The sequence below is a fragment of the Lygodium microphyllum genome, chromosome 17 (genome assembly GCF_053477565.2).
Source record: "Lygodium microphyllum isolate KBCC chromosome 17, Lygodium_microphyllum_v1.1.10, whole genome shotgun sequence".
In the NCBI taxonomy this organism is placed as follows: Eukaryota; Viridiplantae; Streptophyta; class Polypodiopsida; order Schizaeales; family Lygodiaceae; genus Lygodium; species Lygodium microphyllum.
Genome location: NC_141151.1, coordinates 49,648,759 through 49,661,778, shown reverse-complemented (window position 1 = coordinate 49,661,778; position 13,020 = coordinate 49,648,759). Strand labels below are relative to the sequence as shown.

Genomic DNA, 13,020 nt, shown 5'->3' with positions numbered 1-13,020 from the left:
TATGGTTGAGATAATCAATGTTATTGTATTGAATTGTTAGATTTTATAATGAAGTTTAAAAATTGCAAGACTATTTGATTCATTACTAAGTGGAAGAATGTGTGAACAAATTAAAACATTTGTGCTTCACATCGCACAGGAAGAAAGCTCGTGCGTAGCACCGAGCTGAGTCTAGGTGCGGAGCGCCTAGTATATCAGAGAGAGAGAGAGAGAGAGAGAGAGAGAGAGAGAGAGAGAGAGAGAGAGAGAGAGAGAGAGAGAGAATCTATGAAAGATTCACCTTTCCCCTTTCCATGATCATATCTTATGTTCAATTTTAAAAAACGAAGACAGAGAGAGTATGTATATGTGCTCAATTAAAAGAGAGAGAATATATGTATGTAAGTGTGTTCAATTGAGAGAGAGAGAGAGAGAGAGAGAGAGAGAGAGAGAGAGAGAGAGAGAGAGAGAGAGAGAGAGAGAGAATATAGAAAATAAATATAGCCCCCATCCATCCTTGAAGAAAGAGGCCTCTTTGTTTCTTGAATACCAAACTTCTCCTTGTGCCACACAAGTTTGGGAGCCTTCTCGTTAGTTTGGGATTCCCTAGGTAAACCTCTAAATAATATAGAAAGTTGCATACAGCTTTACTTTTTTGTATGTGACCCAATGGTTATGTTTGGTTTGAGTGTTTGTAAAGTTTGAACCCTTTGACAAAAAAATTAGGACTAGTAAAATGCAAAGGAATTGGCAATGCCAAATTTTGCTATTAGTAGGGGATAACTAAGCTTGGAGAACCTACATCCAATGAAAATCTAAGGTACATATCAAATTCTTTTGCACATTATTAATGTAGAGAAGGCCAAATATTATTAAGCAATACATAGCAAGTTGTTCTTAAAAGTAAAACGTATGGAGACCGAAGATCTTTTATTTGTATGATTACATGTGGAAGCATGTGTACGGGCCTTAGATTCGAAGGGTTCCCTTACTTTTCACTTGGAGGAACTCCCATATCCGTTTTAAAAGGTTTCGAAAGGCATATAGCTATTTTTCTTAAGGTTTTGTGTTCATTTGAAGTGCAATATGAATTTCAACGTCTTCTTTGAAGGGTCAAAATCCCCATGAAGGCGGGTGCAACCTTGAAACATTAGGGTTGACATGGTCTAATGCGAGCATTAGGTTTGACATTGTCTAATGTGAGCAGCTTATACGCACTACTAGTAGCACTATAACTACTATGCAGAAAGAAATACTCTCTCGGTCAAGAGCCTCGTACACACACGTACGGTCTCTCGGTCAAGAGCCTCACACACACACGTACTCTCTCTCTCTCTCTCTCTCTCTCTCTCTCTCTCTCTCGCGCGTCTGTGGATACCACCTGGTTTTTGGCTAGGGATTGCAAACCATTAGTTAATGGCCGGCTGTGACCGGCGCTGTGCGTCGCTACATCTTTGGATGTACAAATCCAATTATTTCTGGATCATGGTGATGGTGATGATCACGGTCGCTGCAGCAGAGATGGTGATGCGTGCTGCAGCTAGTAGTAGCGATGGCACATCCAGCGCAGGCGATGAAAGCTGCCACTGTGATCTCACAAGGTCCCTCGGCGCAACTATTATTGCGTCTCTGTCGACGCTCGCTCTGTTTGGAGCCGCCAACTGGGGCCATAGTTCACTGTTCGCAGCATCTCTAAGGGAGCGCATCGGCTTCCACGTTAGCCTTTCGTACTTGAATCCCTGTATGTCCTTCTTTGCAACCTTGGGCAACGCCATGGCCGTGTGGAAGTGCAACAGTATGGCTCCACTATCGCAAATTAACTCGTACCATCGTGCCACCATTGCCATCATCGTAAATTGTCCCATTTTCATTCCCATCCCCCTATCTTTTGACAGGAGTATATTGGATGAGACAATACCCTCTCTTATTCAGAGCAGCGATTGTGAGATTGTGTCCCTTGAGGAGGTGGACAACTGTTGCCCTTCCGAGCTCTCACCAGCAGTTGGTGGATCAGCAGCTGCTTACAGTAGTACTCCTGTTGGTAGCAGTACTGCTAATCCTGTTGCTCCACAATTGATGCATCGCATTGATCCAGCCTCGGTTTCCTCTCATCAGCAGCTAATATTCGTAAAGCTAATATCTAAATTTGAAGCAGGAGCTAACGTGGGGAGAAAGGCGTTGCTAGAGCTGGGGCTGATCCCGAAGGAGAAGGAGCTTCATTTCCTGCGTTCCAGGGATACCTTCCAAGAGGCTGTGGTGTGCCTTCAAGCATCTGGATATGTGCTGGGAGTGGCCCTGCGCGCGTTTCAGCGGCTGGCCATCAGCCCTCTCGAAGCCATCCTCGCCCTCCTCTGCATCCTCATCGTCTGCCAAACGTCCTTGAGTATCTACGCCTGCTCCAACTTCCAGAGACCCTTGCTCCTGCTCCTTGACCACCAACAATTCCATCAGTGGATTCGGCATGCCTGTGACATGCAGCAAGTTCCCCCTGTTAGAATTATTTGGAATGCAAGAATTTGGGCTTCAACCATCATCATCTTTGCCATCCCGTCCATCTACTACACAGTTCCCTCTCTACGACCTGCCCAATTACACTTCCACCTCTTGGCCATCCTCTCTGCCCTCCTCTTCCTTTCGTATACAATCTTAATGCTTGCAGTTGCAGTTGCAGTTGCAGTTGCACCAGGATCGTACCTCCCTCCGCCAGCTGATGATTATTGCCCGATACTTGTTTTTGTAGCAAACACCGCTTTCTTCGTTAGCATGGTACTCGCCCTGATCTCAACAATAAAGGATTGGGATGCCTTCGATCAACGCACCGAGAACTCATTTGCTTGGATCCTCCCACACGTATCTCCTACAAGCTAATGCATCAATGATGGCACATCAGGATGTATTTCCAGTAGATAGAATAAAGTGTACAGACTTAGACTTAAACTGTTGATTCTTGGAATTCACTTCTCTGTGGTTTATACATGGCGGCTATGTTATTGTATGTGTATTCTATGTCTGCATACTTTTGAATTAACAATAGGGTAACATAGAGCTAGTAATTATGCACTGCACCATGATTATGTGCTTGACATTGTGTTTTGCATGCACAATTTAGTTGATGGTGCCCTGTAGCAATGGGGATAGAGCATTTTGAGGATTATGATCTCTTACGTGAACCTTTTTTGACTCACGGGGCTGTGCTGTGCTTCTTGGAGGGTCTTTGACTATCTTGCCAACTGGAAATGGCCTATCAATTGTTGCAACAACAATGGCAGCCTTCTCTCTCTCTCTCTCTCTCTCTCTCTCTCTCTCAGCTTGCACCAAGTTGGAATGACGTTCCTGCTCTCTCTCCTTCAGCCTCAAAAACGTTTTTCCCACTTGCATGGTCAAGTTTTTCTTTCCTTGATTGCCCCGCAATGTGCCAAAGCAAAGCAGCCTACATTGGAGTTTTCCAAAAGGCATCATAGTCAAAATATGGTCATTGCTATTTAACGATGCTAAAGCCAAAAAAAAGTGTTGAAAATTTTCAGCCAGCATAAATAAAACATAAGACTCAAAGAATCCAAAACTTCTGCCAGAAACCCATAGAATGCATCTCTCAATAGCATATCTCAATTGTTCTGGCCAGACAACCATAGCAAAGCATAAACTGAGCATAAACCATGGGTGAACTACCAATGGCATTCATAAAACACACCAATGTCTAGAAAATGAGCTGAATACGACTAAGAATTGATAATCATGCACTAAAAACCAGCAACTGGTAATCAATCTGTGATTATCATTCAGTGGTGCGAATTGATGTAAATGTATAGTTTCAGAGGTGCAATGAAAACCATACCAATATGCATATCAAACTATGGTGACTAGTACATTGAATAGTAACCTCATGGCAAACATACTATCAGCACAATAACCTTTAAATTGCATAATAAGGGGACCTGAAATCTCTCTCTCTCTCTCTCTCTCTCTCGGATGGTAGTTATCTACTTTACAAACGGTGGGCATGATAGTTTATCCAATTGCTCGTAATTAAGGTGATCACAAAGTTTATATCTCTTTATGCTAAGTGTGAGCTGTTTTGATGCTAAGCTAAAGTATTGCTTCATCACAAAGCTCCTCACATGTCTTGTATGTGCGTTCAGTATGATTATGTGATTCAAAACCTACTTGGACTTTAGCATCTCGTAGAGAGATGCTTGGTACTGAGTCCCAAGGGCTCCTGTCCAATCACACTAGTTGCATTTTACAAGATATTGACATTTGACCTCAACGGTCCCTTCTCCATAGCAAATCAAAACATGTTGTTGCATCTCAACTACTTATACACCCAAGTTAGCTTCTTGGCCCTGACTCACCGTCCTCCTCTTCTTTTCTTTTTTCTCCATCCTCGACATTGCAAAAATTCTATCTCCTCTTTCTTCATCCCACACTCCTTCTCTAGACCAACACCCATAATAAGGGGTCTATAACTAGTGCTCATGGTTGCTATCTTATTTATAGATGCTTATGCTACCTTGACTATAGTGTTTATGTGCCTCACTAAATCCCAATGGACATTGACACTTTTTCATTTTGCAATCATGGTTTGGGAGCGATGGTCGAGGTGGCCAAGACCAGCTTGCATTATATGGAGAAGGCTAGACACGAGCCTTGTTTCCTCCATGCTTTATGTACTTACCTGGTCTAAAAATCTATATCTACTTCAAGTTTCTTCTACATGTAACACTTTGGCCTCACTATTGACAATTGATTGTTTGACACACACACACACACACACACACACACACACACACACACACACACACACACACACACACACACACACACACACACACACACACACACACACACACACACACACACACACACACACACACACACACACACACACACACACACACACACACACACACACACACACACACACACACACACACACACACACACACACACACACACACACACACACACACACACACACACACACAGAAATAGAGCGAGAGATTTTAGGCCACACAAATATACTCTATGATTAGGGCCACCTCACAAACTCTCAACTACAACATGATGTTGATAAAAGATATTGATGAGTTTCTTGTACAATATTTGGGAGCCATATAGTATTTCCCATCGATGATTAAAAAAAGAAAGTCAAAATTTATTCATTATTACTACTCAATTTGTTCAAAATAAGTTTGAGATTTTTGCAAATGATGAATTCTGAGTACAATGATTTGTAACCTTTAAGCTTGCAAAAATGATATAGCTACCACAAAATCCATGTGCACAAATTTTGCCAACTAATAGAAAGCCAATTTCAAAATAGATCCAAAAACTATTGAAATTATGAAATCACTATATATACTTCAAGAACATAGATGTTCAATGCATGTTTCCATTTGAGGTGCATATTGTCCATGTGCACAAATTTTGCCAACTAATAGAAAGCCAATTTCAAAATAGATCCAAAAACTATTGGAATTATGAAGTCACTATATATACTTCAAGAACATAGATGTTCAATGCATGTTTCCATTTGAGGTGCATATTGTTGATCTAATAAGGATTCTTCATTGGGGGACTCGATAGAAGGAACCATAGATTGATGAGTGATGAGCCATGAAGTTTGCCATGGATGGTCAGTGTGTACTCCATCAAGAGATGTGATGAAAAGGAATAAAACCAAAGGCCGTGGTAAATGAACATTGTAGACACACTTTGGTGATCTCATCTAGTTTCTGTGTCCTTTCTTGAATGGATGTGTTAGGCATGTCAGACTGGGAAAGCTGATCATATCATAGGCCTATTCTATGTGTAACTCATCTTGTGTTTCTTTCATAAATTCCTTGACTTTGATAGCAACAAACAAGCTATTGTACTAGGTGAGGGTAGGCATGGTCCTTAGCAATAGTCTCTTTTGTAGTTTGTGATGCTCTAACACCTTTTTCTTTAGAGAGGCCTTTGCTCTTAAGTTTGAGTTCAGCTCTCTTTCTCCTTTTCTTAGCACCCTTCTTGCCAATCACTAAGCCGTTCATTGTTGTGGGTCCTTCAGTGCTAACTCTCCCTACTCTGTTTTGTGCACAAGTGATGGCATGCACTTGAATGGGAATCCTATTTTTGTCATTAATCATCTCCATTGTAAATAGGCTGAAGGGTAGTAAATGCACAATCACTTTGCTACTACTTACCTTGCATTGTCGATAGTTAGAATACATGTGCATGATTGCATATTCTGGGAAGCATCGATCCATTTTGTTTCCCTTAGCTTGTTCTAATTTTTATGTGCATCATGTGGAGACATGTCCTACTACCCACAAGTCCAACAAGTAATACAGTCCCTAGTGAATGGCACTCCTTACCTACTTCCTCATCCTAACATCATGATCAAAATAGGTCTGTAATCCATAAGGATTGGGTACCCTTCTTCATCATAGTAGACAAAAGGGTTTGTGTATTCGTCATCATCAGCTAGTTACTCAAAGAAATAGACATGGGCATCGCTAGGTGAATGTGTGATGATGGGGTATCTAAGTATTCATGAAGGATTGATTTTCACTATTTACATGGTTGTTGGGTGTTTTGAAGGAGTCCGCAATGCCAATTACTAGTTAACTAGGGGTTATCTAGAATAATTAGCACCTCAATTATACTATTGATATGCAAAATTGGGACGAGGGAGCCTTCATGGGGCTCTACAATATGTGGCTGCATGACCAAAATGTCCACAATTTGTGCACATCCTTTGTGATATGAAGCACTCTGAAGGGAGGTAGTCTCCATCACAATGCAAGAACTGCACGTTTTGATGATACAACCTTGAGATTTTTAGAGACTTTGCCATCTTAAACAAGCCTTGATGTTACTTCTTGACATCAGCAATTAATTCTAGTGTCTCTTTACTCTCTGTCTGAGTTTATCCTTCATGGATTTCTTGGTGATATCTATTGAGAAATGTGCAATCACACCCACTCTAGTATAGCCTCTTTGTAATGGACAGTAAGGCAAAGGATCACACTACAAATAAGGCCTTAGATTAGGTCATGTATGCATGGCTTATTAAAACCATAATTGGTAAATACCATGGTTCCTTTCCACCTTTTTCCACCTACCAATACCACCTACTATAAGCCTATAAAACACACTCATCCACACTCATTCTATCTATCATTCTCATTCTCTTGTACTTGTATTATGTTTGAGTATAGTTGTTCTCTTTTTTCACTACTTATGTCTCATTATGATTGTCTACTTTCTCATTAATGATCCACCCTAGCATGCATCCCCAATATTTTTACATGGTATCAAAGTGGGTCTCAATGCTAATGAGTCATTAGGGCCATTAGTTAGGTCAAATAGGTCATTTCAATTTGAATTTTTGGTTCCCTCCTTCTTGAGCCATGATTTCCTCACCTACCTCCATAGGTACCTACCTACCTTGGAGGATCTGTATCTCTCTTTCCAAGTAGTATTTGCTCATGCAGTGAATAGGAGAAACCTCTCCCTTCTCTTGGTGCTTCTCACCATCACATCATAATATAACATTGTCATCTCTCTGCTCCAGCATTGCAAATCTTGCATCCTGCTTCCTGTTTCCGCCTATATTCCTATCGCACAACCTGCACATTTCATACAGGCAACGATGCTGACAGAAACCATAGGGTTTTCAAATCTTGGTGTATGAGCTCCTTACCCACCAGCGATCTTGACAAATAAATGATGTGTAAGGCCACACATAGAGAAAGCTATTCACTTTGTAGAACCCTAAAGAGGGCAACCATAGCCGTTGAGCTCAAGCTCAAATATATCTAATTCTCTCTCTCACTCCCACTGGGCTCAATCTTTCCATTGACTCTCTGATTTGCTGCTTTCACACTCAGTTTCCAATAGAGCTGCCACTTCAAATCAGTAAGAAGAAGATTCAACTTGAAGGCTTAACATCAAGATTCAAAATCAAAGGTTCAACTTGGTAGTATCTCTTGATACTCACATAGTTCTTTTCGGCACTAATGCTTCTTGTGTCGTCTTTTAACACATTCAACTTCAACTCTCTTGCTGGTCTACCCTTAGTTATTTGTTGTTGCTCCTACCATCAAAATGAGAAAAGATTCACCCTCATTCTGATTCAAACGTGTCGAGTTCACACATGGCAAACAAGAAACTCATCCTGATGAAGAAAGGCTTGTAGTTAATCACAAGTGGTCAAGATAAAAAGCCAAGGGAAGCTACACTCTCAATAATATGGGACAAAAATGATGATAAGGCTCAAGCTATTATCAAGCTAGAGCTTGATGAGACAGCTACATTTATCATGTAGATGCTTGTGAAACTTCTCAAGCAACTTGGGAATGCCTAGATAACTTGTTTGGAGCACAATCCAAATCCTCCAAATATGGATGATTAATTGTTCAATTATTTAGGCTTGATATGAAGAGTAGTACTTCACTTGCAACTCATTTGAATTATATGAAAATCTTGTTGGCACAACTTGTAGGAATCAACTTGAAGATGGATGAAGACATTTGCCGTTGGAGTACTCCTCAAAAGTCTTCCACCTGAGTATAATAATGTGTCTACCACATTACTCAACATGCCAAAGCAGAAGCTATAGGACATCAAAGCCTCTCTCCTAGAAGAGGAAAAGAAGATCAAGAGCAAAGGAGAAGCAAGCACCCCAAGAAGAGACCGACAACTCCTCTATATCAAAGACAAAGGGAAGAAGGACATAGTTTGTGATTTTTGTAAAAGAACTGGGCATGCTAGAAAAAGGTCTCAAAGAGCATGCCTTGCAACAGTCAAAGAAGATGAAGACAACAATGAAGAAGAAGAAGAAGAAGAAGAAGAAGAAGAAGAAGAAGAAGAAGAAGAAGAAGAAGACACTCAAGAGCAAAAGGACAGGACCCATCAGTCCCTCTTTTGCAACTCATTTTTTGACTTTTTTCATTAGGAGAAATACTGTCTCTCTTTTTTAACCCTTAAGGGGTTTCTCTTACCTCTCTCTTTCTAAAAAGAGATTCCAAAATAATATTATAATAAGGATCTTCTACAATCAAGCAAATATTGTATTTGCATTTTCAATAGATTTCACCTATTATTTTATTCCCAAACTTTAGGATAATGTCACTTTTTCTCAAAATCCTCATAACTAAAAAAATAGAATTCTATTTTCTCTAAAAATAGAGCCAATCATTAATATACGACTCTTTAATGCCCTCATGACTTTTCAACATGAAAATATATTAGAATCATTCTTGTTCTTGCTTCTTAAAAGGGTGGAAGTTAAAAAATGATATACATATCATACTTTAAGATTATTTTTACCTAGAGACATCTTTTTGATTTGAGAGTTTCCCTGTAAATTTTAATCTTTCTTGGACAAGTATATGCCTATTTCTAGGGATTTTTTCATTCCCTCTCAAAGCTCTAGTTTTGTCCCAAATTTTGTATACTCTTCTCCTTCCCTCCAGAATATGGTTTCTTGCATACGAATTCTTCTGAAGAAACACTCAGTACTATCTACAACACTCTCTACCCTACTAGAAGCAATGATCTCAAGAGTGGTTTTGATACCATTTGTTGAAATCAAATAATCTCTATCTATAACACTCTCTAACCTACTACAAGCAATCTCCCTCTTCAATACTATGCTATAAGATATATTCCTCTTCAACAATCTATACTACAAGCAATCAAGTGATAATGGAGGTATCTTTATTTTTTAAATCTATGTGATGTTATTATTCTTCACAGTTGTTGTTTAATCTTTAAGTATCAATTCACACAGAGAGAGAGAGAGAGAGAGAGAGAGAGAGAGAGAGAGAGAGAGAGAGAGAGAGAGAGAGAGAGTGTGTGTGTGTGTGTGTGCATGTGTGTGTGTGAGGGAGAGTGAGAGAGGGAGAAGGGGGGAAAGAGAGAGGACTGTGTAAGATGAACTAAGAAAATAAGTGATAGAGTGACAGAGAGTAAATTAGGGAAAAAGATAAGATGATGTTATTGTTCTCCACTAGCCAAGCTTCTGTATAAATGTGTTTCAATATCTTTGATCAGTTCTTGTTGAGAGAGAGAGAGAGAGAGAGAGAGAGAGAGAGAGAGAGAGAGAGAGAGAGAGAGAGAGAGAGAGAGAGAGAGAGAATATTTTGGATAGAATAGAAGATAAAATTTGATGCTCATTAGGAGTAGATTAAAAGCTAAGATTACAAGAAGATTAGGGGTTAATTAGGATCTATCATGACTGAAATCAAGAGAAAGAGACAAGATCCAACTAGGTAAAAAAGAATACAAATATAGTGAATCAAAGGGGTGTAATTGTGTGATTTGAATGTTAATCCAAGTTAAAATTGGCATATATTTTTCTCTGCAGGATGTAAGTGCAAGACATACAAAGGGAAAGAGGGATATTCACTTTCAATTAGAGGATGAATATGCACCAATGTTAAAAAGGATTGTGGAAAGGGATGATGGAATAAGATACAAGATGCAACAAGAAAAAAATGCATGGAAAAAAAATGTGGACCTTTGGGTTGATGGGTGCACTTATCCACCTGATCCAGTCACTCAAAGGCCACCACAATTTGAAGGGCTTACATAATTTGTAAAGTTTGTTTGTGAAGGCAATGAAGGATTATATGGATACACATGCAGACTTCTCACACAAGGATTAGTAGGGGTTCATCAAGCCTTGACAAATATGCATACAAGATTACAAGGGAATATGCAGTCTTTGATGGAAAAGGATAGATTATTGGTTGAGAAGGATAGGGAGAACCAAAGCCTACAACAAGCAATGTCTTTGATGGAAAAGGATAGATTATTGGTTGAGAAGGATAGGGAGAACCAAAGCCTACAACAAGCAATGTCTGTCATTAAAGATGCTATGCATGCTACACACGTGTAGAATATGGAGTTACAATCTAAAGTTATGGACTTGGAGAAGGAGAATCAAAATATAAATAGGAAGCTCACAAAAACTTTGGAGATTGGGCCCACTTTAAAAACCAAAGAAGCACATTAGTGCATTCGATTAGTTAAACCAATTCGCAAATTATCAAAAGGAAGTGGACAATATCATAGACAGATATATACTCAATCTTCTACAATGAGACATATATTTCCTCATGTGAAGAATGATACTATTGCCAAATTCCTAAGCAAGGATATGGTCAAAAATGAATTGGAAAATCGTAAATTCATGAACATTGTAGATGGTGTTGCAAGTGAACATCTTAGGGATGTGAGTAACTTGTTTACTGCTACAGATGCTCAAGGATTATGTGACAAGGTGGGAATGAGTTCTGAGTGATACAGTATGCGCTCTATCAACAATTGGATACATGTTTTAAGCAAGTCTTCAAAATTAAATGAGAAATGCCTTTGCCAAAATCGTTTCACGTGAAGAAAACTCTAAAACAACTAAATGAGAAAGTTTTAGAATTAATTGGTGAGCCAACGCATTTGGAAAATACACACATATTGAAATATGGTTCCAAAGAAGTTGCATTTGTATTGAATGCATCTAGCAACTTTGTATCGGATATATGTAGGGTTCAGATTGCTATGGTCAAGTTCTACAATATGTCTATGGAAGAATGTAGAGGCAAGCTTAAGTTTGTCCTCAAACTTGATGAGAGTGAGATTATTATGGGAAAAAACTTGAACATGTGAGTATAACACTTATGAACCGAGCATTGGATCCCAACATCGATAAAAACCATCCTTTATACTTCAGTGTGCAATCAAAGAATGAAATATGGTGGCTTGCAGCATTTGAAGTACCAAACGAGGACCATGACGTACTTAAAGTTTCTTTTAATGTCTAGTAATGTATCCAATGTTATTCAACCGCAAAATAATAGAGCAATTTTACACATCGAGGGATTTGGGAACTATCAAGTTGAACAACATCTTGCAGGTGATTTAAAAACATTAAAGTGTATGTTTGGTTTATCAAAAGCAGCGAATGTAAAATTTCCATGCATACACTACATGCAAACTAGGAAGAAAGGGAAAGATGGAAAGAAAGAATGGCTTGCCAAGGCCGTACAACAAGGTGCTCCAATATGTGATCAAAAAGTCATGAGAAATGGAATGCTAGTTTCAGTGGGTGGATCTAAACTGGTGCTCCATTTTGGAAATACCACTAACAAGGGTTCACTTTTGCACATTGCATTGTTTGGTTAGAATAATTGAGAAGCTAGTATATGAATATGTATGCTTTGCATACAAGATGCAGTCCATGTCAGAAGCTCATGCTACATACAAGAAGGTAGAACAATGTAATATTTATGCTTGAAATATTAAAGAACCTTGATCACCACATGCCCGTGCAAAAGCCATGCAAAGTCATCTCCCACAATTGAATAATGATAGTGACAAAGTCCTTACCCCGCACGCGAAATAATGAGCCCATCCGCACGTGCAAATGAGGCCGGGGCTTAAAAACCGTAAGTTGCACAAGAAACACCCCTTACATAAAGGCAAATGGATAAATGATTAAAGTAGTGTAATTTTTTAAATTAATTACCCCTCCCCTCAGCCAATGCATGGCAGGGGGAGAGGGAGTGTGTGGAGGAGTGAGTTAAGTGGAGAGAGGGAGGAGTGTGGTATGGGGATGCATGAGGGAGGGAAGGCATGAAGCCTCCACGTGGTGGATCTCCCCCCCTTCCTTACACACTATATAACCTCCCCCTTAGCCTTGGGGGCAGGCACAAATGAAGAGAGAGAAGGAAGGACTGTTGCTGCTGCCGTGTCATGCCGCCCCTGCCTATTGCCACTCCGCCACGCAGTCTACCTACAGTCGCCAAGCTCCCGCCCATACTCCCCGCCATCATCGTCATCAATCATTACCCCCCCTCCATGTAGCTTCTGTTGAGAAGCAAAAGCTTCTAAAGGCAAGCCTCCTTAAGCCTTGTGCATACGGCTTATCCCCGGGGTTTAAAATCCAAGCCTCCAAGGCCCTGATCCTGCGCGGGAGAGGAAGATCGCGGTGTGCGAATCTTCAGGTCACGCGAGTAACCCAAGGAAAGCTGCTGCAATAAGAAAAATATGCTG

General features: G+C 39.9%; 1 protein-coding gene across 1 annotated transcript; it reads left to right on the top strand.

The window, feature by feature from the left end:
* Positions 1-1,365: 1,365 nt before the first annotated feature.
* On the top strand, positions 1,366-2,847 carry LOC148021870 (uncharacterized). The gene has a single exon (XM_087696768.1). The coding sequence runs from the start codon at positions 1,396-1,398 to the stop codon at positions 2,845-2,847; it is 1,452 nt and encodes a 483-aa protein (XP_087552894.1). The 5' UTR covers positions 1,366-1,395.
* Positions 2,848-13,020: the final 10,173 nt, after the last annotated feature.

Coding starts and splice junctions, on each gene's coding strand:
- LOC148021870 (XM_087696768.1), top strand. CDS start 1,396: ATGGCCGGCTGTGACCGGCGCTGTGCGTCGCTACATCTTTGGATGTAC.